Source organism: Giraffa tippelskirchi, chromosome 6, assembly GCF_054371585.1.
Source record: "Giraffa tippelskirchi isolate mGirTip1 chromosome 6, T2T-mGirTip1v1.2.pri, whole genome shotgun sequence".
NCBI classification, from domain to species: domain Eukaryota; kingdom Metazoa; phylum Chordata; class Mammalia; order Artiodactyla; family Giraffidae; genus Giraffa; species Giraffa tippelskirchi.
The window spans coordinates 5,545,893-5,570,710 of NC_137280.1; the positions used below are offsets into that span (position 1 = coordinate 5,545,893).

General features: G+C 40.1%; 1 protein-coding gene across 1 annotated transcript in view; it reads right to left on the bottom strand.

Annotated features, from left to right (window-relative positions):
- CNGB3 (cyclic nucleotide gated channel subunit beta 3) overlaps nucleotides 1-24,818 on the bottom strand; it is a 157,643-nt gene that overhangs the window by 29,277 nt on the left and 103,548 nt on the right. The window contains exons 11-14 of the mRNA XM_081496818.1: nucleotides 22,042-22,183; nucleotides 17,265-17,424; nucleotides 15,090-15,187; nucleotides 835-918 (exon numbers count right to left, since the gene is read on the bottom strand). Coding sequence (XP_081352944.1) covers nucleotides 835-918; nucleotides 15,090-15,187; nucleotides 17,265-17,424; nucleotides 22,042-22,183 — 484 coding nt within the window. The remainder of the gene's footprint in view (nucleotides 1-834; nucleotides 919-15,089; nucleotides 15,188-17,264; nucleotides 17,425-22,041; nucleotides 22,184-24,818) is intronic.

A 24,818-nucleotide genomic window follows, 5' to 3' on the forward strand; every position in this document is an offset into this window, starting at 1 on the left:
GTCTTCACAACTGATTTAATGTCTCAAGATGAAAAACCCAAGGTCATCATTCCTTCTCTAAGTTAGTAATCATAGATGTGCAGCAGTACTCATTTTAGAGTTATTTACAATAGCAAACACTTGCAAATTGATTAGGACATATTCATAGACTGGAATACTATGCAACTTTAAAAAGGAGGTTGCAGGTTACTGCCTATGATATATTGTGACGTGACACAGCAAGTTGTACACATAAGGGAGGAATGATGCTAATTTTATGAAACAAGCTCTAACTGTCCATCAATCGGTTTATAAAAGGGACAGGTTGAAATATATTAATAATGGTTATTTATGGATGGGGAGCTTTTGGTTTTGTGCTTTCATGTGTTTCCCATGTTAAAAATAATGACCATGTATTACTTTGTAATCACAGTAAAATTAAAAATATATGGCATTGATTATCCACTAACTGGGTGAGTTAAATGGAGGTAACTGATAGTTTGCTGAAGACATAAAAGGGGCAGAACCACCTTTCATTTCTTAAGGGAAAAGGTAGAATTAAGGGAAGGTATTTGGAATTAATGGGGTATGACAGTTGATGACTTATATATACACAAACCAACTTTTCAGACCACCCACACTCATATCCTATAAGTAATGAAATCCATATTGTCTTATTCTGTTTTGAACTCTGAAAACACATTATTGTTTTACAGAATTGCATCTCATGATTATTTTCATACTTTGGAACTCACCCTGGGCAGATTTTGTTTAAACTATTCTCCTGACTTATATCTGAACTCCTCAAATATATTTATTTATGAGTCGTGCATTTGAAGAATTGCAGGCACTCACCTTTTTGCAGACAAAGTCACCAGGTAAATAGACAATGGACTTCAATCTTAGCAGCATGTCATAAATCATCTGCGTGTCACAGCCCTAAAGACAAAATAATAAAGAGAAAAAAAACCCTTATTGATACAGCTAAAAGTCTAATATTCCAAGACATTTTAAAATGCAGTGGAAATAAACAGTAATAGATTTTTGTCTGCGTTGATGCTAAAATACTAGTTGCCAGTGGATATGGACTTGTCTTAGCTCAAATTTAGAAAAAAAAAATACCTACAGTATAATAGTTAGAATTTAGATGCTGGTCAGATATGTTAGATCCCCCTGAAGAAGGAACTAGCTACCCACTCCAGTATTCTTGCCTGGAGAGTCTCATGAAGAGAGGAGCCTGGCGGGCTAAAGTCCATAGGGTCACAAAGAGTTAGATACCGCTGAGTGACTGGGCATGCACTCATGCAGATATATGTGGGTTTTAATTCTGTTTCGACTACTTATTGCTATGTATCTGTATGTCTCATGGCCTCATCTTCCCGGTCTGTTAAATGGGAGCTAAATGGTATTAATTTTGTAATAATAAAATTTTACTCATGTAAAACTTAACATAATCTTAATAAACGATAATAAATGTGAGAGTTGGACTATAAAGAAAGCTGAGCACAGAAGAATTGATGATTTTGAACTGTGGTGTTGGAGAAGATTCTTGAGAGTCCTTTGGACGACAGAGGATGAGATGGTTGGATGGCATCACCAGCTTGATGGACATGAGTTTGAGCAAGCTCCAGGAGTTGGTGGTGGACATGGAAGCCTGGCGTGCTGCGGTCAGTGGGGTTGCAGAGTCTGACACGACTGAGTGACTGAACTGAACTGACTTTCATCAAATATTTTCAGTTTTTCCTCCCAGAACTGTTAGCAATTAGCTGCTCTCTTTTTGTGCTTGGCCCTGTCCATTCTTTAGGGACATTATTATTTTCAGATAACTAACCCCAGGTAGAAAAGCAAAGGCTCTACCCCCAGTTCATGGGTTGGATAATGATTTCTTTAGCAATCATAGGTTTCCATAATAATATCAGTAGCAAACACATTACCTAGATCCATATAAAATTTAGACCTCAGGCTTGCTTGATTGATAAGGAAAGTTAATGATTTATGATTGAAGTATTTTCAAACAGCCATGGGTGAGAAGCATTCAGATGAACTTGAAGCTAGGATTTAAAAATTTATTTGAGAAACTATAGCTTTTGGTTCTCTTGAATATAGAGAAAGGCTGAAGCCAGTAGGAATACCTTCTTAACAGAGTCCAACAGGTAATGATGGGAAGCTGCTATGAACCATGCCCTTGGTACAATCGGAGATGAAAGAGAGTGAGTCTAGTTTGGGATAATATTTCAAGTAAACAGAAAAACAGTAATTTGTGGTAAAAGTTAATCATGCTGGAAGTTATCTCATGTAAATATCTATAAAACTTTTAAGAGGAGGGGTGTTTACTTCTGCCTGGGAGTGGGGGCAGCAGACGGGAAACGTGAAGCAGGTGCTCCTGTGGGCGACAAAGCCGAGTCATTTGATGAGTATGATTTGTATTTGCAAAGACAATGGTCCTTTTAGGAAGAGAGAAATGTACCATTTCTTTCTTTGCTATATATTTGCTTAGTGCAAAATGTATAATTTTTATTTATATTTACTTTATCCCTACTACGTCTCATAGGTTATCCTATTTGGTAAGGCAAATGACAAACATTAATTTCTTTCTAAAATTTATTATTTTGTTTTTAGTAAAGCTTCTCTAACTCTATGGCTCATGTGTTCTATTTTTCTTTCAATGCTGTCATTGATTCAGAGAAATTTCATTTCAGGAATTGGTGTTCTGATCATTCAGAACTCTCTTTGGGAAAAAAACACTTTGGCTTCATTTTAAGATCTCCCCCACTAAAGAAAGTTCGTGTTTTTGATATTTTAGAGAAAACTCATTAGAAATATATTTGGAAGTTCTTAAAGCTTAAGCATGACTAGAATATCACTGTAATGAAGGTAACTCTCAATTTTTCATACCTATGGAGAATAATGGTTTTCCCTAGTGGCTCAGACGGTGAAGAATCCACCTTCAATGCAGGACACCCGGGTTCAATGCCTGAGTCAGGAAGATACCCTGGAGAAGGCAACGGCAGCCCACTCCAGTATTCTTGCCTGCAGAATCCTATGGACAGAGGAGCCTGAGGAGCTACAGTCTATGGGGTCACAGAGTCGTACATGACTGAAGCAACTTACCACGCATGGAGAATAGCAAATGATCAGAAAGAGAAGATCTCTTAAAAAATCTGCTTACATTTATTTTAATGTGCCTAATTTGAAATCTGATTTTTTTGGCCTTGACTTTTATAACTAAAATGTATAGGACAAAATACAGCATAATGTGTGTCTTTCAGTCTCTTGGACTGCAAAGAGATCCAACCAGTCCATCCTAAAGGAAATCAGTCCTGAAAGTTCATTGGAAGGGCTGATGCTGAAGCTGAAACTTCAATACTTTGGCCACCTGATGTGAAGAACTGACTCATTGGAAAAGACCCTGATGCTGGGGAAGATTGAGGGCGTGAGGAGAAGGGGACGACAGAGGATGAGATGGTTGGATGGCATCGCCGACTCCATGGACATGAGTTTGAGTAAACTCTGGCAGTTGGTGATGGACAGGGAAGCCTGGCGTGCTGTGGTTCATGGGGTTGCAAAGAGTCAGACATGACTGAGCGACTGAATTGAACTGAACTGAGGCCAAAATAAAGTTTTTATTCCTTAAAAAATTTCTGCTGGAATGAACTTTGATGAAAGTTCCCAACTGTATTATGTTGTTTTAATAGGAACTATTACTTGTTATTTTCCTATGGCAACAATTCCATAAATGTAAAGATATATGCGCCAGTATTATTTTCAGTCCTGAAAAGACTGGAAACAACAAAAGGGCAATCTGTGGGCAGATAAAAATACTGAAGATTTGTAGGTTGCAACAGCATAAAGTGGTTAAAATCAATACATCTGTTCTCTCTCTCTCTAGATATGATTGAATTCAACAAATAATATGGTCTGCACAAAATCAAGCTATAGAATATGTTCGATATGACTCCAGCTATGAAAAAAGCTGAACAAAATAATACTGCCTGTTACTGATGTTCATAGATAAAAAGTAAAATAAAAATGAGGATTGGAAGGCTATTCTTAAAATTATCTTAGTGGCCACCTCTGGGGAGAGAGAAAGGAGAATGGAACTGGGGAGAAGAACTGATGAGACCTCAGCTTTAACTTTTATTAATAATAGTAAAAATAAAGTAAAACATACATCCTAGGATTGCTTGTAGAAACAAAATCCTCTTCGAGAAGGACCGCATTTCATCTTTTCTCTTCTGCTTTTCAGGTTAACTCACTGGCAGAAAGCACTATAAAGAAACCTAGTTAATGGAAAGTATTGGACCAAACTAGGAGATAAGCCTTAAAATAACTTAGCAAACAATTAGTGCTTTCCTCAGTAGAAATGCCCAAATACTCATAAGGAAAGCTGTTAGTTTATGTCTTGGATTTCCTCAGAGAAAAACTTACGAAGCATTACAAACATGTATTTCTATCAACATACTTGCATAAAACATTATTAGTTCATATAAATAGGCCATAGCAATTGTGCGTTACAAAAAATCTGCAACTTAAACTTCATCAATTGATTCTGTACCCTAATGATTGTTTTGTGGACAGGTGCCAGTGGCCTTGGGGCAACTGTGATTTAGGACTAGGTCCTTCCTTTCTCTATTTTGGCTTAATGAAGTAACGTTTGCATTATGGAGCCGTTATATTTTATGATGTATTTGAGAATAATTATCTCCGCCCCCTCCCCCGCCAAATGATTATTTTCTTGAGATACAGTTTGTTCCATTATCATATGATTAAAAAGAATCACATCCCAGGGTTGGCATTTTTTTCTCTATAATGCAGCTCCATTTCCTTTATAGAAGTAAATAGGAAAATTTCTGATTCTCAGAAAGCACAGAGCCATTGCTTCATAAATGCTCCTTTTTCTATAAAGTGAGCTTACCTGTGAGAGTGTCAATATTCACTTTTGTTTGTATTCATCGTACATTTGTATTACATTTTATTTTCTTATTTTTATCTGTTTAATTCTCTCAACCTCCTTGTGAGGCCTGACATTCATTAATACACTGTTAACACTCTTGGAATTTAGATCAGGGAACAGAGGCTCAGGACGTCTATTGACGCTTCAGCTGAGCTCACACGTGGACGATGTGTCGGAGGAAGACTAACCAGGGCGTGTGTGGGGGCGGGCGCTGTTTAATCTGCACTCTGAGCAACAGGGCAAGACTGTGGCTTCCATCTCCCCGGAGTCTTGCCAGGGCTGGGGCATGCCAGGTTCTCGATAAATAAGGCCTGACATCCGTCATGGAGTTGTTAGAAAGCATTCTCTTTTCAACAACAGGAAGTTCAGTGCTGTATGAAATTGGATTCATATTTGAATAAGGCTTCTGGAGATTTGAATGAAGTTGGGAGAAATTCTATTTTTATTCAACACATGAGCTATTTGTTAGATGATGGTTCCCATACCCAGGAAGTCCTTTTAATACCGGCAAACTCTGAACACAATTGTCAAGTCAATAAAATTTATCTCTGGACACTAACCTTCTCAGTCTTGAAGGATTTCTTCATTTCTAAGCTCATTCTCCCTAAGTTATTTGAAAAAGAACTCAAGATATTATCAGTAATATATAACTCGCTGTGACTTTCAGTTACCTTCAAGTATAAACCACAGTCTTCAGGCTTTTCTCAGCTCAGCCCTGTTTGTTGTAAGAGGCCACGCTTTGTCCCATCTTAAACTGCACTCCCACTAAGCAAGTGATGGGTGATAGTCTAGGCAAGAATTGTGAACCCAGTCGCCCACACTATCGACTATGCCAGTCATGTGATTAATTGGTAGCTTTGGGAGCAGCAAAGTCAAATGTCATAAATAATTTGCAAGGTACTATGATGACATAACTTATTGAGTTCTAAGTGATATGAGACCGAACCCTACATTTCATATTTGCAAACACAAGGAGAGTCACTTCCACCAGGCTTTCCTTGAGAACGCTCAATAATTCTCTTTTTCTAGAAGCCTCAGTATCACAGTCAAAGTGAGAAGTCACAAGCTGGATGCAACCCCGAGGATGAATCTCATCCATCTTCCTAGGATCAAGCATGGCCGCACACTGGTTTTACCTGTGTGAAAACTCCTCCGTGGCGGAATCAGTTTTATTCCTCAGTGATAGTAGTAACAGTGCCTTTCCCATTACATCCTGGCTCAGTCTGCCACTCACAGACAAAGCTCCGCGCGTTTCCTGTCTCTGACATCACGGCCTTTCCAGGCTCTACTTGCCACAGGACAAGTCACAGCCGCCCCCGAGGGGTGCTGTTTGGGAGGGGTCCGCGTTCTTACCGGAGCAGCCGACAGGGAGATGCGTCGTGCTCTCTTGGACAGGCCGGTGGTACTCCAGTTCAGTGTCCTTCCTTTCCTGCCTTGGAGCTGGGACCCTGTGTGTTCAGTCGTGTCCAGCTCTTTGCAAACCCCTGGACGTCCATGGAACTTTCCAGGCAAGAACTCGAGTGGGTTGCCATTTCCTCCTCCAGGGGTCTTCCCAGCCCAGGGATGGAACTCATGTCTCTGTGTCACTTGCATTGGCAGATGGATTCTTTACCTCTGCGCCACCTGGGAAAGTGACCCCATGGGCTATACAGTCCAGGGAATTCTCCAGGCCAGAATACTAGAGTGGGTAGCCTTTCTGTTCGCCAGGGGATCTTACCAACCCAGGGATCGAACCCAGGTCTCCCGGGAAGCCGATCCGGGAAGCCCTACCGATAAGCAGGGGGCTCTTTTTCAGTTTCTAAAGAATGCAATCTTGATTCTACACACTAGGTGGCGCAACAGAACTTTTGCTAAATTTTCTCCCATGTCTGGGAATTTTGTGGTAGAAGCAAAATGTGATTTCCTTAGCATTTAATTTGATAAAACATATTTAAAAATCAATGCAAAAGTAATAAATCATCAGATAGGAAAGAAAATTATCCAGCCTCATAGGGATGAATCACTTCTTATTAGCTTAATACTTGAGCTTGGGCTGGAAAGAGACCCATTTTTGTGGAAAAGAAATTCAAAAAATGACTATTCATCTCGAAGCTCTTTGGAAACTCTGATCACCCCATGTAGAAGGAGCAAATCTTACTAATTCACCACAATTGATTGAAGCAAAGTTTTAGTGAAATTCTGTGACTGTAGTTCTTTCTACCTGCTTTGAATAAGAGGGAGAAAAACTGCATGAGCTACAAGGTCTTTTCTTAGTAGGAGAGTAGCAAAGCTTGTGTAAATTTAGGTGTCTGGTGTGAAACTAACCGATGTGCCAAGTCTGAGTCTGTGAAATTCACCGAAGGATGCTACTTTGTTGTTTTTTGACTCTGGGGAAACTTCTCAGCATCTTACCACTTATCTAGACAGGGCTGGTGGGGAGCTGAAAGGTCTCATCACTGAGCTGCTAAGATTGTAGCCTGTGCAGTAAAAGTTTGCTTCCTGCTCTTTGGCCTCAGTCAGGTAAATAGTTTCTGCTTTCTGCAAAATGAGGAGTCATAAAACTTTTCTCAGAGACTTGCTGTGAGAATTAACTGAGAAGGTAACAAAGAAGATAATACAGTGCAATCAGAACTCAATAAAGAGTAGCTATGATTTTTGAGAAGACGTGTGTGTCAATTTTAAAATTTGGGTTAGCAACATCTTGGGTTCTTTGTCTTAATTATAGTCCATACAGCTTGACAATGCTTGGGACTTTGGGTGGTTAATTTTGTGTATTAATTTGGATAGGCCGTGGTACTCAGATGTTTGGTCAAATACAAGAATTAATGTCATTATGGAGGTATTTTTAAGATGAACATTTACATGAACAGCCTTTCGGTAAAGTGGGGTACAGGCTTCCCAGGTGGTGCTAGTGGTAAAGAACCCATCTGACAATGCAGGAGATATAAGAGACAAGAGTTTGATCCCTGGGTTGGGAAGATCCCCTGGAGGAGGACATGGCAACCCATTCAAGTATTCTTGCCTGGAGAATCCCATGAGCAGAGGAGCCTGGGGCCTACAGTCCTTAGGGTTGCAAAGAGCTGGACGTGACTGAGCGACGTAGCATGTGTGCACACAAGGCAAGGTGCACTCCTGGGTTGGCCTTGTCCAATAAACTGACGGCCTTCAGAGAGAAACGTCTGAAGGTCCCTGAGGAACAGGGACATCTGCCGCCAGACGGCCTCTGGATTTGAGCTGCAACAGTAACACTTCCCAGGGTTTCCAACAAGCTGACATGTCCTCAAGGTTTTAGATCTGTCAGCCCTCATGATTACATGAGCCCTTTTTAAAAAATAAATACCCCTCTCCAGTCGTGTCCAACTCTGAGACCCCCTGGACTACAGCCCACCCGTCTCCTCTGTCCATGGGATTCTCCAGGTAAGAAGACTGCAGTGGGCTGTCATTTCCTTCTCCAGGGGATCTTCCCATGCTAGGGGCAGAACCTGAATCTCCTGCATCTCCACCACTGGCAGGCTGATTCTCTGGAGTATCCTAATCCAGGGCCGTAAGACAATTGGGTACAGCAAGGTATGTGGTGACAGCACTGGGAATGAAAGATCAGGGGTGGTATGGACCACCTTCAGGTAACATTGTCTGTATTATAATTTGTGATACTCCAGCACGACTTACATTACTTTCATTAAAGCATTAGGACTCACTGTTTCCCTAATAAACAAATTTCACAAGGTTAAAAGGAAAGAAATATAAGCACATTGTCCTTTGGAATGGAAAAGGTCAGTTTTCATTTCAATCCCAAAGAAAGGCAATGCCAAAGAATGTTCAAACTACTGCACAATTGCACTCATCTCACACGCTAGCAAAGTAATGCTCAAAATTCTGCAAACCAGGCTTCAACAATACGTGAACTGTGAAATTCCAGATGTTCAAGCTGGATTTAGAAAAGGCGGAGGAACCAGAGATCAAATTGCCAACATCCATTGGATCATCGAAAAAGCAAGAGAGTTCCAGAAAAACATCTACTTCTGCTTTATTGACTATGCCAAAGTCTTTGACTGTGTGGATCACAACAAACTATGGAAAATTCTTCAAGAGATGTGAATATCAGACCACCTGACCTGCCTCTTCAGAAATCTGTATGCAGGTCAAGAAACAACAGAGCTGGACATGGAACAACAGACTGGTTCCAAATCAGGAAAGGATTATGTCAAGGCTGTATATTGTCACCCTGCTTATTTAACTTATATGCAGAGTACATCATGGGAAATGCCGGGCTGGATGAAGCACAAGATTGCACAAGATTGCCGGGAGAAATATCAATAGCCTCAGATATGCAGATGACACCACCCTTATGGCAGAAAGTGAAGAAGAACTAAAGAGCCTCTTGATGAAAGTGAAAGAGGAGAGTGAGAACACCGGCTTAATGCTCAACATTCAGAAAACTAAGATCATGGCATCTGGTCCCATCACTTCATGGCAAATAGATGGGGAAACAGTGGGAACAGTGAGAGACTTTATATTTTTGGGCTCCAAAATCACTGCAGATTTTGACTGCAGCCATGAAATTAAAAGACACTTGCTCCTTGGAAGAAAAGCTATGACCAATCTAGACAGCATATTAAAAAGCAGAGACATTACTTTGCCAAGAAACATCTTTCTAGTCAAAGCTGTGATTTTTCCAGTAGTCATGTATGGATGTGAGAGTTGGACTGTGAAGAAAGCTGAGTGTCGAAGAATTGATGCTTTTGAACTGTGGTGTTGGAGAAGACTCTTGAGAGTCCCTTGGACTGCAAGGAGATCCAACCAGTACATCCTAAAGGAGATCAGTCCTGGGTGTTCATTGGAAGGACTGATGTTGAAGCTGAAACTCCAATACTTTAGCCACCTGATGCGAAGAACTGACTCATTGGAAAAGACCATGATGCTGGGAAAGACTGAGGACAGGAGGAGAAGGGGATGACAGAGGATGAGATGGTTGGATGGCATCACCAACTCAATGGACATGAGTTTGAGTAAACTCTGGGAGTTGGTGAGGGACAGGGTGGCGTGGCGTGCTGCAGTCCACGGGGTCGCAAAGAGTCGGACACGACTGAGTGACTGAACTGAACTGAACTGAACTGTCCTTTTCAAAATTGAATACGATGCGCAATTAAAGCAACAGACACATATCTGTGGAAAAGCTGAAACTAGTTTATTTAGCATAGAATTGTTTTCTGGTGCTACATTGCAAAGAAACTACTACATCTGCATCCCTTCACACATTTACAAAGTGGAGAAAAGTCCTTGTGAAATTTTTGACTGAAGATTCAAGACACAGACTTAAAGTATTCTTTCAGTTCAGTTGCTCAGTCATGTCCAACTTTGCATAAAGTATTCTTTAGGGCATCTTAAACTAGGTATTTGTGAATTAAATGATTTTCACGTACTTTTAATTTACCCTAATCCTGAAGATTGGAAAGACGAAGCTTGCCCGCCAGCCCCCAGTCCTGGTGTCAGCTTCTCTTTGTGTGTGTGTACGTGTGTGTACGTGTGCGTATGTGTGTGTGTGTGTGTGTGTGTGTGTGTGTGTGTACACGCGCGCGCTGTCTCTTTCTCTGCTCCTGCCTGCTGGCCTTTTGAAGATATGGAAGATCCATTTTCAGGGAGAATTCAAGATATGGAGGCTGTTAACAGTTGACAGTCACTTTTATTTTTTTGCTCTCCCTGGATGTTCTGTTCTATTCCAAGTATCCCCACTTCTTGCCTTTGTAAAACTGAAGTCCGTGCTGCCGGCTTCCTCCGTTGCAGCTTCCTGGGCCTGCAGGATCGGCCCGCATGCCTCGGCCTGGCTTCAGCTGACCTTTCTAGATTGTAGTTGTCGCCGCATGCTCTGGTCCTAACGACTGATACCGAGGCTCCTGCCTGGGACCCGCCCCCTTTTCACTCCGAAGCCGCCCTTGGATCCGCCTGTGGATCCTCTGGACACACAAGCCCCGAAGGTTTTCTCCTTTGTGCCTCAGACCCTCGAAGGCAGAGGTGACTCAGTGAACTCTGACTGAATGAGAAGCAACGCCAGTCAGTTGGGTATAATTTACGAGCTAAGGGTGTAGGATTCCCTGCTGCTGCTGCTAAGTCGCTTCAGTCGTGTCTGACTCTGTGCGACCCCATAGATGGCAGCCCACCAGGCTCTGCCGTCCCCGGGATTCTCCAGGCAAGACTACTGAGGTGGGTTGCCATTTTCTTCTCCAGTGCATGAAAGGGAAAAGTGAAAGTGAAGTCGCTCAGTCGTGTCAGAGCCTTAGCGACCCCATGGACTGCAGCCAACCAGGCTCACCCGTCCATGGGGTTTTCCAGTCAAGAGTACTGGAGTGGGGTGCCATTGCCTTCTCCAGTAGGATTCCCTAGTCAGTCTATTTCCTCCCTAAGAAAATAACAAATTTGTGTCAACTACAAAGATGGTCTTAGTGAGATTTAGAAAAGAAATAAATTTAGGAATTTTCCATACCTGCTTATTTTCTACTTCATCAGCTTTGGGGAAAAAATAACTTTTTTCATTTAACAGAAATATAAATGGAAATGGGTTCTTTCTGGAAGAAACTGCATCTTTAATGGAAATGTCAGGGAAGAATGAATCTAGGTTTATGTACAATAGTAGCAACATGTGAAGATCTAACCTTTTTTTCTCAATCAGATATTGTTGATTTTATGGATTTCCAAAAGTATATGCAAAAACAAAAGAAAAATAACTTTGACGCTGGAAACTGATAACTTCCCAAGTCAGAGATAATTCCCTAAAAGTCATTGTTGTATCAGTTAAAGCTTTTGTTTTCTTTAAAACATAACTGGTTGTTCTCACTTATTCTCAATTAAGCTAGTCATTAAAGTGAAAGTCTCTTATTTATGTCCAACTCTCTTTGCAACCCCATGGACTGTAGCCCTCCAGGCTCCTCTGTCCATGGGATTCTCCAGGCAGGAATACGGACTGGGGTGCCATGCCCTCCTCCATGGGATCTTCCTGACCCAGGGATTGAACGCGTGTCTCCTGCTTTGGCAGGCAGATTCTTTACCACTAGCGCCATCTGGAAAGCCCATAGATATGTATACGTATATTCAAAAAATAAATAACAGAAACAAAAGTTTTGTAGTATCATGCTCACCCTTATTTACGTGTGTAGCACTCTGATATTTTCTTGTCTATTTTATAAGCTGGTTATGACCCATTTAATTGAATTCACGATCCCCGAATGAATTGCAAGCAGCAGCTTGAAAATGATTTATTTAGAGGCACCTGTTAACCAAGGTAGAAATCCCTTTCCTAGTCTCCCTGATAGAAAATCAGAAAACTGAACGTATCCATGATGCTTCTACTTCACCAGAGCTTCCACTGTGGCGCTTGCACTAGAAATTGGAAACCACTTTCCAATTAGGAAACTACATTCTAAAATCTCCAGGAATTGACCCCAGGGCACCCTCCCTCCCTTCCTCTCTCTTTCCTCCTGAGACCCCTTCTGTGGGTATCAAGACCATTAGGACCAAGCCTTTTTCTCCAAGAATGTTTTATTCCAGTAGATGTATCTGCAGCTCAGAAATGGGGTTTACAGTTGAGCGTTATTTTGACGAAATAGGGAAAGTTAATGTTATTCCTTGTTCATTTAACAGACATTACTCTATGTAACTACTGCTGCTCTTGAATTAATTTTCCCAATAACTAAATATACTCAGCATCTATACATTTTCTTTTGAAGCCATTCTTTTTTTAACTGAAGAATAATTTATATGCTGTGAAGCATATAAATATTAATGGACAGATCAGTTTTGACAAATTGCATACATTGTGGAACTTCCCTAGTAAGACAAAAAAATTTCTATCTCTCCATAAAATTCCCTCATGTTTCCTCATAGTCAATATCTTCTTACCCAAAACTGGTTATTTACAATATATATTAATACAAATGTAGTTGCAATAATCAAGAAAACTAATATTAGGTTAAAATTTAGGGCGATATTGTATATAACTCTATTGACTCACATGTAGCTTGAGGTCAACTAAAACTCCCAGGAATTAAAACAATTGTTATAAAACTATTGCTCTTTTATAATTTTAGGACTAAATTCAGGATTTTTCTTTTATGCCTATGGAAGTTAATCTTGGTTTTGCTCATTGTTTCAAAGTATTCAGTTAACTTTAAGTTTTGTCATCTAACACATTTATAACTATTCCTCTTGCTTTGTTTCATCTGCCAATTTGAAAATCACATGGTTTATATCTTCATTCAAATCCTTATGGAAATTTAGAACAGGACATATCACCCAAGAAAAGGGTCTAGGATACTGACCTATCTCTAGTTTCCTGCAGTGTTGGGTCAAGCTAATATCGAGAGTGAGTCTGCCTAAACATTTCACCATACAGTGTCTGCTTCTTCATCTTTTATGCAAAAGTTTCTTTTACCTATTTTCAAGTCATATCTTTCTGTGTGGATTACATAATAGGGGATCATATCTAGTCCTTAGCTTAAAATCCATCAGTATATTGATTTGCCCAAATTTATGGCTCCAGCTTGGATCTCTCCTCTGAACTCAGATTTATTTATCAAACTGCTTACATGACATTTCATCTGAAGTCTGGTTCTCACCTCACACTAACACATCTCCAAACAATCTATTTCTATCCTTCTCACTCTAAGCTTACTCTAAAATTTCCTATTTTGCAAATGGCATCTTTGTTCTTACTGTTCCTCAGCTTAAATCCTGAATCATCCTTGATTTATTTTTCTCTCTTCACACAATCAAATAGCAAAAACTATAGGCTCTTTCTTTGAATGCATCCAATATTGGGCCACTTCTTAACTCTGCTGCACGGGGTCACAAAGAGCTGGACAACTGAGCGACTGATCACACTCACACACACACACACAAACTCTGCTCCAGCTACTCTGGGTCTGAGCACCATTATCCCTGTAGATTCTGTAGATGGTGATCCCTCCGTGGCTTCCCTGACGTCCACATTTGCTTCTACGGTTATTCTCGACATAGCAGGAAAAAATCGCTTTCAAAAAGATCTCAAGAAGGTCACCTTCTGCTCAAGATCTTCAGTGGTTTCTGCATCTCAGAGGACAATGCAAAGTTTACGCCACAGCCTCCAAAGCCCTCCATTAATTTGCCCTATCATTCCTGTTTTTCCTCTCTGACTACTCTTGCTTCACACCACTGGGCCTTTGGCCTCGCAGACCAGAGCTTCATCTCGTCCATCCTCCTGCAGTGCACCCTCTCTGTCCATCCCTCCTCTCCTGCTCCCAGTACCTGCACGCTCACTCCCTTGCTTCCTGCAGTCCTCTGCCCAAATACTCAGTTGCACTTGCCTAGAGCAAATCTTTCATGGCCGATACCACCCTCACTCTCCTTAACCTGTTTAATTCTGTTCCTAGCATTATCACCTCCACATATGTTATATATTGATTTTTCATTCCTCTCTTTTGAAATTTAAGCTCCAGTGTGCAAGTATTTGTTTTTAACTGTTGAATTCCTAGTAGCTAAAATGGTGCCGGGAACATAGTAAGAACTGAATAAATGTTTGTTGAATGAGTTAATTAAGTAGATGAATCAGTGAGTGCCCCACACAGAATAAGTGTTACGTGAAAGACACTTACATGTAATATAATTCAATTAAGAAGAGGAAAATTAGAAACATTCAAAACATTAAAATTTCTTTGCTATACATTTTTTCTTTAAAAAAACACAAACCTTTAAATTTGAATTTGGCCATGTAAAACGTCTGAATCCAAATCATTTGTATTAGAGACATAATTAGGCACTGATTCTCTGATTGTCAGGCCAATCCAGAGCTAATCTGGGGCCTGATTGTCATGCATTGAGAAGGCATATTCGTAAATGGGAAATGACTTGCTTAGTAGCAAAGACATAGAGCTGTAGAATTTAATTATATTTAAATTAATGCCAGAAGAGCCTGAAGAGCTCTTCTTCTTTGACACCAATTAGGAGAGAGAGGCTGCTAAAGAATAAGTCATCTGCTGAAGAGAGACCATAGTTTATTTGACTCTAATTTCACATAAGGTCTCCAGATTACTTTGATTTTATTAAAAATAGGGCAGAAAATCATAAATGCTGTATTCAGGAAGAGCTTTGATATTTATCGGGAAACTGGTGTGGCTGGTGCCTTCCTACGAACTGGAGAAGCACTTGCCTTGAACAAGTCGACTTTGCTGATGATGCTGAAGTTGACGTCAACAGTGAGGGCGAGCTGCATGGTGGTCGGCAGCGTCTCAAGTAGATCGGACTCATCTTCATAGAGATAAGCACATCAACCCACAAAGAAGAGTCATTAATAAACAATACCAACGTTCAGGAAACATTAAAACAATAACAGAAACAAAATGCTAACTCTTTTTTGTAAATAAACAGCTGCATCACTGTCTATATTTTCATTACTTTTATTGGACATACATACCCATCATATCGGAAAAGAAACATATTTTCACTATTGGTGAAACGACAGTTCTGAATAATTCCAGAACTTTGTGCTGCTGAAACTTTGGATATAAAGTTTAGAGAGGATGGGGCCAAGGCTAGTGAACAAACTGGGGTGGGAAAAGGATGTAGTTCCCATCTTCTGATTCCACAGCCCTAACATCCTAGGGATGGCAAAGAAAAATGGGTATAATGAGTGCCACGTGGCTTACAGAGTTCTGTCATGATCTTATTGGATGCTTGGGACAACCCTAAGTATGTTCATTCCTGCTTTCTGGAAAGAAGAAAAGAAAGGCAAGTGAAACTCAGGGCAAAAAAGTGTTCAGTGACTTGTTTGTGCGTAAGTGGTGAGTGGCTGAGCTGGGAGTGGAATCTAAAGAAGAAACGTATTAAGTGAGCAAATTCAAATGATTATTATTTCCTTGCTTATTAACTCAATGAATTATGTGAATACATTAAAGATTTCTCTACCTGTGAATTAAATGATGGGCCTTTTAAGTTCAGTCCAGTTGCTCAGTCGTGTCCGACTCTTTGCGACCCCATGGACCACAGCCCGCCAGGCCTCCCTGTCCATCACCAACTCCCAGAGTTTACCCAAACTCATGTCCATTAAGTCAATGATGCCATCCAACCATCTCATCCTCTGATGGGCCTTTAGGCTGATAAAATGGTCCATGAACAAATGTCCATGAACAAAATGGTCCATGAACAAAACTACACATTCTTAGCCTATGGTATACTATGGGTTTCTGAGAGTTGATTACTTTTGATGTTTTCTTACATCCATTTAGAAAAAAAACAATCCATGCTGTCTAATTTTGACTCAAATATTGATTCTAAATACGAAAATTCTTCCTATAAAAACACAGCTCTTTGTTTCCAAGGGCTGCTTATCTCCAGGTCCTTCCTAAGCCAAGGGTTTGGAGCCGGGTCCACAGGGAGAGAAGGAAGGGGTCTGCTACCCTTTTTCTCCCTGCTCCTCCCCCTGGTGAGACGCCTTCAGGAATAACTGTGGGTGCTTAGGAAAAGGTTTGTTTTTTGTTATTTAGATTCAGGAAGATGTTCTAAACCTGTGGTTGGCATCTCTTAAGACGGGCAGAGAGGAGAAGAAAACCATTAACAGCCAGTGGTTCTTATCTGCTTTCTGGGAACTTTTGTGATTCAGGAATCACATCGTAATTTGCATTGTGAAGGCAGTAGCCTTTTTGATCTCTCAGTAGCACCAGTTCTTATTTTTATAGGGTGAGGTGCAAGCTAAAAGTTGAATTTGATTATTGTTAAGTAGCACATTATCTTTAACTTACTTTATATCTTTTAGTGAGCGTTATTTTTACCCCCAGTGCTATGGTACTAACAGTAGACACCATGAATGATTAAGGGTCTCCTGGAAGAGACCTGTAGCTGAGCGTGGCCTGAAAGATCATTGCTCTGAGCGCTGAGCTCTGGGAAGAGGATGTTACTGCAGAGAGAGCAAGAGTTTGGAGAACAGATGCACATCTGAGCTCAGTTTAGGCCATTTCTGGCTCTGTGCCCTCGGCCAATGTTTTTTCAGTTAGGAGCCTCCACTTCCTTGTCTCCTAAAAGAGGGTTGGTAACACTTAATTTTCCGCATTTTTTTGGGTGGGTGAAGATTAGATGAGGTAATGTGTGTAATGTCTAGCATCTGTTGGGCACTGACTAAAATTTAGCAAACCTTCCAGGATTTGCATAATCAGTAAGTTATGTCTGATTTGAGAAAAAAAATCCCATGGTATTAAGTGAGTGCTTTAAAGATTATTTAGTTGTTTCCCAATCTTTTGTTCAAATCCAATTAGTCTCTGCTGCTGCCTTACAGGATTTTCATTACGGGACATGGTTTACAAGGACTTAATCAGTAATTTGCAATGCTTACCTAGCATTCTTTGAGAGGCCCACGTATATTCATACCAAGTCCGGACCCGATTCTGCACAATCTTAGGAATGGAGTAAGTATTCATATAGGCAATGGTATGATCCATGCAGATGCGGAAGTTGTTCTGATTGGCTGTAGCCGCCCCAATTACATCTTGCATCTAAAACCACAAATACGGTCACTTCACACCCAGCAGAGGAAGTGGAAGAGTTACTATAAACCCAGTTGAATTAAGAGTTCTCACGTGACACAGTCCATTCGAATGCTGACTACCTGATCTTTAACACACCGATATTGGGTCCTACTTTCAACCATTTACTGATAAGATATTGGACAAATCAAATCCTTTCTGACCCAGTGAGGACGATAGAACCTGTTTTACCTACCATGCGAGGCTTTTGTGAGGAATAAGTCTCATAATGCATGTGACTGCACACGCTCTTCTTTGCAAGCTTGTATATTACTGCAAAGATGTTAGTTGATATTTTAAAAATATATAGCTTGTGCTTATGCAAGAAGTGTGCAAAGAAAGTTAAGCAATTACGTGGCAGAATGGCTAGTCCATTTCGGTGAATCTCGTTTTGAAAGCATCCTTCATAGATTTTGCAGTGTGGCTGGCTATATGGACTCAATTCATCATGAAACTGCAACCTCTGTACTCCCTTTGCGTTGTTTAGACAGATAAAATCAAATCTCATCATACATAAGGCATAGTATTCAGCAGAAGTTGAAATGTGCTGAAATTACTGAAGGATCATCTACAGATGTGACAATACTTAAGGAACTGTCAGGTTTTAGTTCTTGGATGTTTATAACTCAGCCATAAAAACCCACTCGAGGTTAAAAGCTGATCTTTAAGGTCTCAGCACAAAAAAGATATATAGCCCAACTCTTCCTCTCACATAGAGGAAAGCGAGTGGTTGTAAATTTGCTTTGACCGTGGGTTTATAATAGGGAGGAAAATCTGGGCTTCACTTTCACACTCTTAAGACTTTGCTCATTCATTCTAGTAGCTGAGCCTTTTCTGCTTATGGAAAAACCACTCATTCTTTGAGGTATAGATCAAAAATGGCTCTTTTGGTGTGAGGCCCTCCTCAGTGTCCATTTTTAGAGTTAACAGTTTCTCCTACTTGTTGGGCGCATCTACTGAGGAGCTATCAGAGTCGAACTGGATAACCCTTTTTCAGTTCCTGACTTACCCCTTGAGGGCTATTCATCAACAACCTCAATTCCTAGACCTCCTTTTTCCAAGCCATTTTAGACAGACGATGGATATTACCCACTCGCCTAAGACCTTGAGAATTGGGGTATTAGAGGCTGGGTTGGGAGATTTAATAGTTTTAAATTGGGACCCAAGGACAATTAAAAGCCTTATTGATTGGTGTTGAGGGCAGAGGATTTGTAGTGACAGTAATCTGAATGCTTTATGTGCAAGGCTGGAGTTTGATGGTGCCTGTGAAGAAGACATATATTCTATGATGTGTGTTCCAGATTGGAGGAAGAAAATGTCAGTCTCTATGAGCTGTATGTGAGAACAGAATATTGCAGTTAAAATGTGATGTGATTATCTAGGGTGTAGTTCTTGGTATGGTTATAAGTGAGAACTTTGAATCAGTGGAGATTTTGTTCAGGACTTTCTGACTTTTGTTTCTGTTCTCCTTCTCAGCATCTTTCATTCACTGTGAGAGTCAAGGCACAAATCTCTATCTCCTGCCTCAGTCTTTCTTTTGGGCTCTACTCAGACATTTTTCAGTGGCTTGATGTTTCTCATTGATCCTGTTGGGACTTCACAGTCAATGTAAAGGCAGGTGTAGTGTGGGGTATAAAGCAGCTCCTTCAAACTTTCATGTGCATATGAATCTCCTGAAGATCCTATTAAAATGCAAATTCTGACTCAGTAGCTTTGGGGTGACACCTTAATTCTGAATTTTCCAGGTGATGCTTCTACTCTTAGTCCAAAGACCACTTTGAATGGAATTTTAACTGGAGCTGGACATAGTTTTTTAATCTTGTAAGAATTGCCTTGAACATAGTAACTGCTAAATATGCCAGATTTTACTATTTTTATTGATATTATACGGTCTTATCTTATGACTTCTGAATTACACATATGAATTTGGGATGCTTTTTAATCTCCTTAACTAGAGTTGCCTCAACTGCAAAACTGAGAAAATACTGAGGGAGATCTGGCTACTTCACATAGATTTTAGAAGTTATAAAATAATATGATCTTTGCCATTTATATTCAAGTTAGTTGCGTTTATGTTCAAATTAATTGCATTTGTCTATAAACAAACTTCCTGTTTTCAATCACTGTTAATGTGTCTCCCCAAGCATTAAGATTATGATAATTTATGCTCATAGTTTTTAATTGCATAGTGTTCATCTTCCAAACTGAAGTATTTTCTAAATAAGTTTTCTTTACAATCTCTTTGTCTACTCAATTACTACGTTCAGGCTGAAGTAGCATATAGTCGCTATATTTTTTTATTTTTTGTATTTTGATGCTTTGAGTTCTTGGACTATCCCTCCCAGAGTTAGCTAAGCGAGATGGTGCAGTGGTAAAGAATCTGCCTGCCAATGCAGAAGACACGAGAGCTGTGGGTTCCATCCCTGGGTTGGGAAGATCCCCTGGAGTTGGAAATGGCAATCCACTCCAGTATTTCGTGCCTGGAAAATTCCATGGATAGAGGAGCCTGGTGGGCTACAGTCCACGGGGTCGCAAAGAGCAGGACAAGACTGAGCACACAAAGGTTGCAAACAACTCTACTGGAGAGTCCCTTTCATATGCAAAATAGCCAAGACTGTGCCCTTACTTCAACAGCCTTCTTCCTTGGGTTCTCATATTCCAGGCTACTCACCACCGGCCCCCGTTACCTCAGGGCCAAGTACCAGGCCACTGAGACAGTCCCTACACTCCAGAGCCTGTTGAAACGATACAAACTTGCCGACCCTAAATGCTCTTCCCTGCTTGACCAGCTCCTTTCCTGGTTCCCTCCTAAGTAGCCCTCTAGGCAAGGAGGGACCGTCCACTCCTGGATCTATTTCTGTAACAGACTCTCTCTTCAGTGTCAACAGTCTCCTGATCTGTTGCCCTCAGCATCTATACATGATAATAAAACCTATATTTTAAGACAGTATGCATGCATGCATGCTGAGTGGCTTCAGTTGTTCCTGACTGTCTGCAACCCTATTGACTCTAGCCCGCCAGGCTCCCCTGTCCATGGGATTCTCCAGGCAAGAATATTGGAGTGGGTTGTCGTGCCCTCCTCCAGAGGATCTTCCTGACCCGGGGATCAAACCTGTGTCTCTTTCTCCTACATTGCCAGGCAGAATTTTTTTTTTTTTTTTTTTAACAACTAGAGCCACCTGGTAAGCCCTTAAAACAGTATAACCCTTCCAACTTATATTTTGATTGATTTTCCATAAATGGTTTTGTTCAAAATTCTTCCCTGGCTGACTTCCCATTGCCCTTAAGATGAAGTTCAACATCTGTAACATTCAGAGCCCTTAGACTGTCTTGTCCTTACGACATTTCTAACCTTATTTACAGGTGTTTTTCACTCCAGCTGTTCTGGTACTCTTCCATTTCCTCAAACAAATATTGTGCTTTATTATTGTTATCTTTCACAGATAGTTTCTGATTGATTGAACTATCTCTCTGTAACTACTGAATCCTATCTGTTTTTTTAAGATGTTGCAAAGACATTTTCTCCTCCATGAAACTTCCTGGGAAGCTTCCTTTTTCTGATCTAATACAGAGCTTTCAAACTCCCCTCTGGAACTTATCATGGTCAGCAGCCCCTTGACATTCATGGAAGTAAGATTTGAGTTTTGACTATTTGTGATTAGCTTTTTGTTGTTTAGTCACTTCAGTCGTGTCTGATTCTTTGCGACCCCATGGACTATAGCCTGCCGGCTCCCCTGTCCATGAGATTTCCCAGGCAAGAATACTGGAGTGGGTTGCCATTTCTTTAAATGTTATAAAAAATAATTTTCATTGCTAAATTTTGTTAAAGCATGGGTTATATTCATAACACTGTTAGTGTAGTGAGTGGGAATCAATCACGTATCTGATGGTAATAATCATTTTGTGATTTTGTCTAACTGTTTACCCAGTGTACAAATCTCAAGATGGCATTTTGCTTTCAGACATACAGTATGTTAAGTGCCTTACAAGGAAGTATAATTCTAAAGATGCTATACTGTTGAGCTTTTTATTTCCTGTGATTTTAGAAATCACAAAGGTGTAGGGCTCTAACCCTTGCAAATGCCAATTACCGTGCAATAAAGTTATTTGAGTATTTGATTTCCTTTCTTACAAGACTGTGATTCCTTGAGAATAAGGACAAGGAGATGCCATGATAAATATTTTTGAACAATGATTTTTTAATTAATTTAGATGGCATTTGGTAGCCTCTGGTTTAAATGACCTCTGAAGTTGATTTTAACCCAGGAATATCATGACAATATTTGAAGTTTAAGTAAAAAAAAAGAGAACTTCTAAAGGTTTTCAGAAAAACTTAGAAATCTGACTCTCTGAGAGTTTAACAGACACTCATTGTGTACAAGTCTTCTGATAGATTTAATAGTTTAAAAATGGAAAGGCAATGTTGATCCATTCATAGCCCCCTTCAATTCATTAAAAGAGACAAAAGCTAGTAAAATTAAAAAAGCACCAGATAGATTTTGATTTTTCCTATGTAAAGTTTATAAAAAATTGTTAGGCTTTCAAAAATGACAGCATATGTATCTAGGGATTCACATCTCAATTTACCTGACCAATTAAGCTGGAGAACACAAAAACTCCAGAAAAGAAGTTCAACAGTTGAAAAACAATTTCAAATGAAGTTTGTGGTTCTGGAAGGCCCCCGATGGTAATCAAAGTTCGAACTGCCCAATAATAACACCTCAGATACCTGTGAAAAGAGAAGATATACATTTTGCCTTTTACTACAGCAGTAAAACGCCATTATGCTTGGGAATATATTGCTGTACTACTAGATTTTAACACATTTCCTCCTAATGAAGATTTTCTATCTTTAAGCAGCATTAGCAACTACTGTGTGTACTAATGTTAACTTCTTTTTTAAGGTGAACTTCTTGATAAACATTGTGAAATGACTAAACAAAGTCAAAGAGGGTGTTTATTAGTCATTCCACTTATTTCTCCCTGCAAAACAAATCACCCTAAAGTTTAGTGGTATGAAGTAGCAACTATTTTACTAGGCTTGTAATACGGTGGGTCAGGCGTTTGTGGAAGACCCCCGAGACGGCTCATCTATACTCCTTGATGAGTGAACCCTCAGACAACTTGAATGCCAAGAGACAGCTGGGAGGACGTGATTGAGGCCAGAGTTCTGAGGCCTTGGTTCTAACTGTTGACTGAGTGCTTCGGTTCGATACGTCTGTTTGGAACACCTAGGTTGTCTCCTCTCACAGTCTGAGCTGAGATGGTTGGACCAGCTGGGGCTGGCTGTGCATTTTCATTCAGCCTCTTAGTATGAATGAATAGCTCGGGCTTCCTTACAGCATGGAAGTCTTAGCACAGATGGACGTCTTGCATGGCTGGCTTCCCCCCGAGTGGTAGAAGCTCAGGCAGTAGCTGTAAGGCTTCTTGTAACTCAGAAGCCCTATAATGTCTTAATCTCTTGCCACATGTATTTGCCAAGCAAGCCTCTAAGACCAGCTGGATTCAAGGGGAGGGATATTTGAATCTACCTCTCAAGGAGAGGAGCAGTGAAGAATGTGAGGCTACCTTTAATCTACCTCGTAGTGATTTGTGAGGCATATCATAGATATCAAGGGGGTTTATGGAGATGGGAAAGCCCTTTATAGTTTAGAACCGGCAGTTTTTTACTGATGGAAGATAGAGCAGGGAGGTATATACCTCCTCTCTCTTTTCTACTCATATCTTACTATATGATTGAATATATAAACCATGACAGAGACAGAGAACTGAGCTCTATCTTAAAAGGGAAATTATTCTGGAGTGTAATAGCTAATTTAGAAATTTAGTATTGAAGAAAATCAAGTATGCTCAGAAATATACTTTATAAAGATTCTGTATTAAACTTTAACAATTGCAAATGGAGAGACAGATCATTACAACCCAGATGGGAAGAAAATCTGGGACCAGGGCAACAAAAAAGAATATGATAAAAGATGAGGACAGGACATGTGAGAGTCACTTGGCTCTATGTGGCTAAGGGTTTCATGGAGGCTAGAGTGAGGTGGGAATAGAAATTAGTATTATAACCCATTGTATTTATATTATAATTTTGGTCCATAATTAGATACTGTTTGTTTTTGTTTAGTCATTAAGTTGTGTCCGATTCTCTGCAACCCCGTGGACTGTAGGCAGCCAGGTTCCTCTGTCTGTGGGATTTCCCTAGCTGGAATATTAGAGAGGGTTGCCATTTCCTTCTCCAGGGGATCTTCCTGACTGAAGGATTGAACCCATGTCTCCTGCTGGCAGGTGGATTTTTTACCACTGAGCCCCCTGGGAAGCCCACATAACTAGGTGCCTATTTGGTATATTCCACATAGCTCTGATAACATGGTCTGGATCAGATATTTCCACTGACTCCTTGAAGAAAAATGTCCTATATATAAAGGCCATTTTCATATATTGTTGCAGAGAGGCATTCAGATTTAGTGGGTTCCAGCTGGCTATCTTAGTTTCCAGAGTAAACACAGAAAAGCAGCCCTTTTATAGACTCCCACCCTAGTCAGTCCTTCATTTCTTATCTGGGTGTGCCACATAAACGTTTGCACTTTAAGTAAACGTGCATTTGTCTTTGAACAAGGATGACCTTTTGTGTGTGTGTGAGAATAGGTTATAATTTTCAGATCTTCAAATAGTAAGAAGTTGAGGTGTACAAAGAATCAAACTACAGTTAAAGTCAGTATTCAAATAAAAACAGATCTAGAGAGAAATCACTTGTTTTGAAATTCAATATCTTTTGAAGGACATGAGTCTTTTTGTTTGTTTGTTTTATCTGATAGATACAGGAACAGACAAATAATTAACTCTTTGGTAGGATCTGAAACCACTGTGCCAAGAGAATAAAAGTATCACTACTCTGCAACATTTTTTCTAACAAGCTTCCTTGGACTTACAAATACTATAGTGAACTGGATGTCAAAGAGAACCACCTTGAAGAAGTATGGAATTAATTTTATGGATTTCATTTTAATTTTCAATTCCAGTTTATAATTTCCTATTACCTGACTTAGTGTTATCACAAGTCCTGGACCTGTGGGTCTCTGAATGAAGGAAATTTATTGACTCCAGTACAACCCACGAGTGGGACACGGACCAGATTCTCTCCCTACATGGCCAACTCCAATTGTTGGGGTTACTATGCCCTACAAAGTCCCTCTAGTATTGAGAGGAACAAACACAGGAATTGCTTTCTCTTATTTTCTTATTTACAGATGTTAGAAAATAACAAATGTAAAACTAAGGCATTGATTTTCCGAATCTGAAGGGTCAGCCTTGAACCAATTTTTTCATGATGAAAAAGTCTGCTATGTTAATTGGAAGTTTTC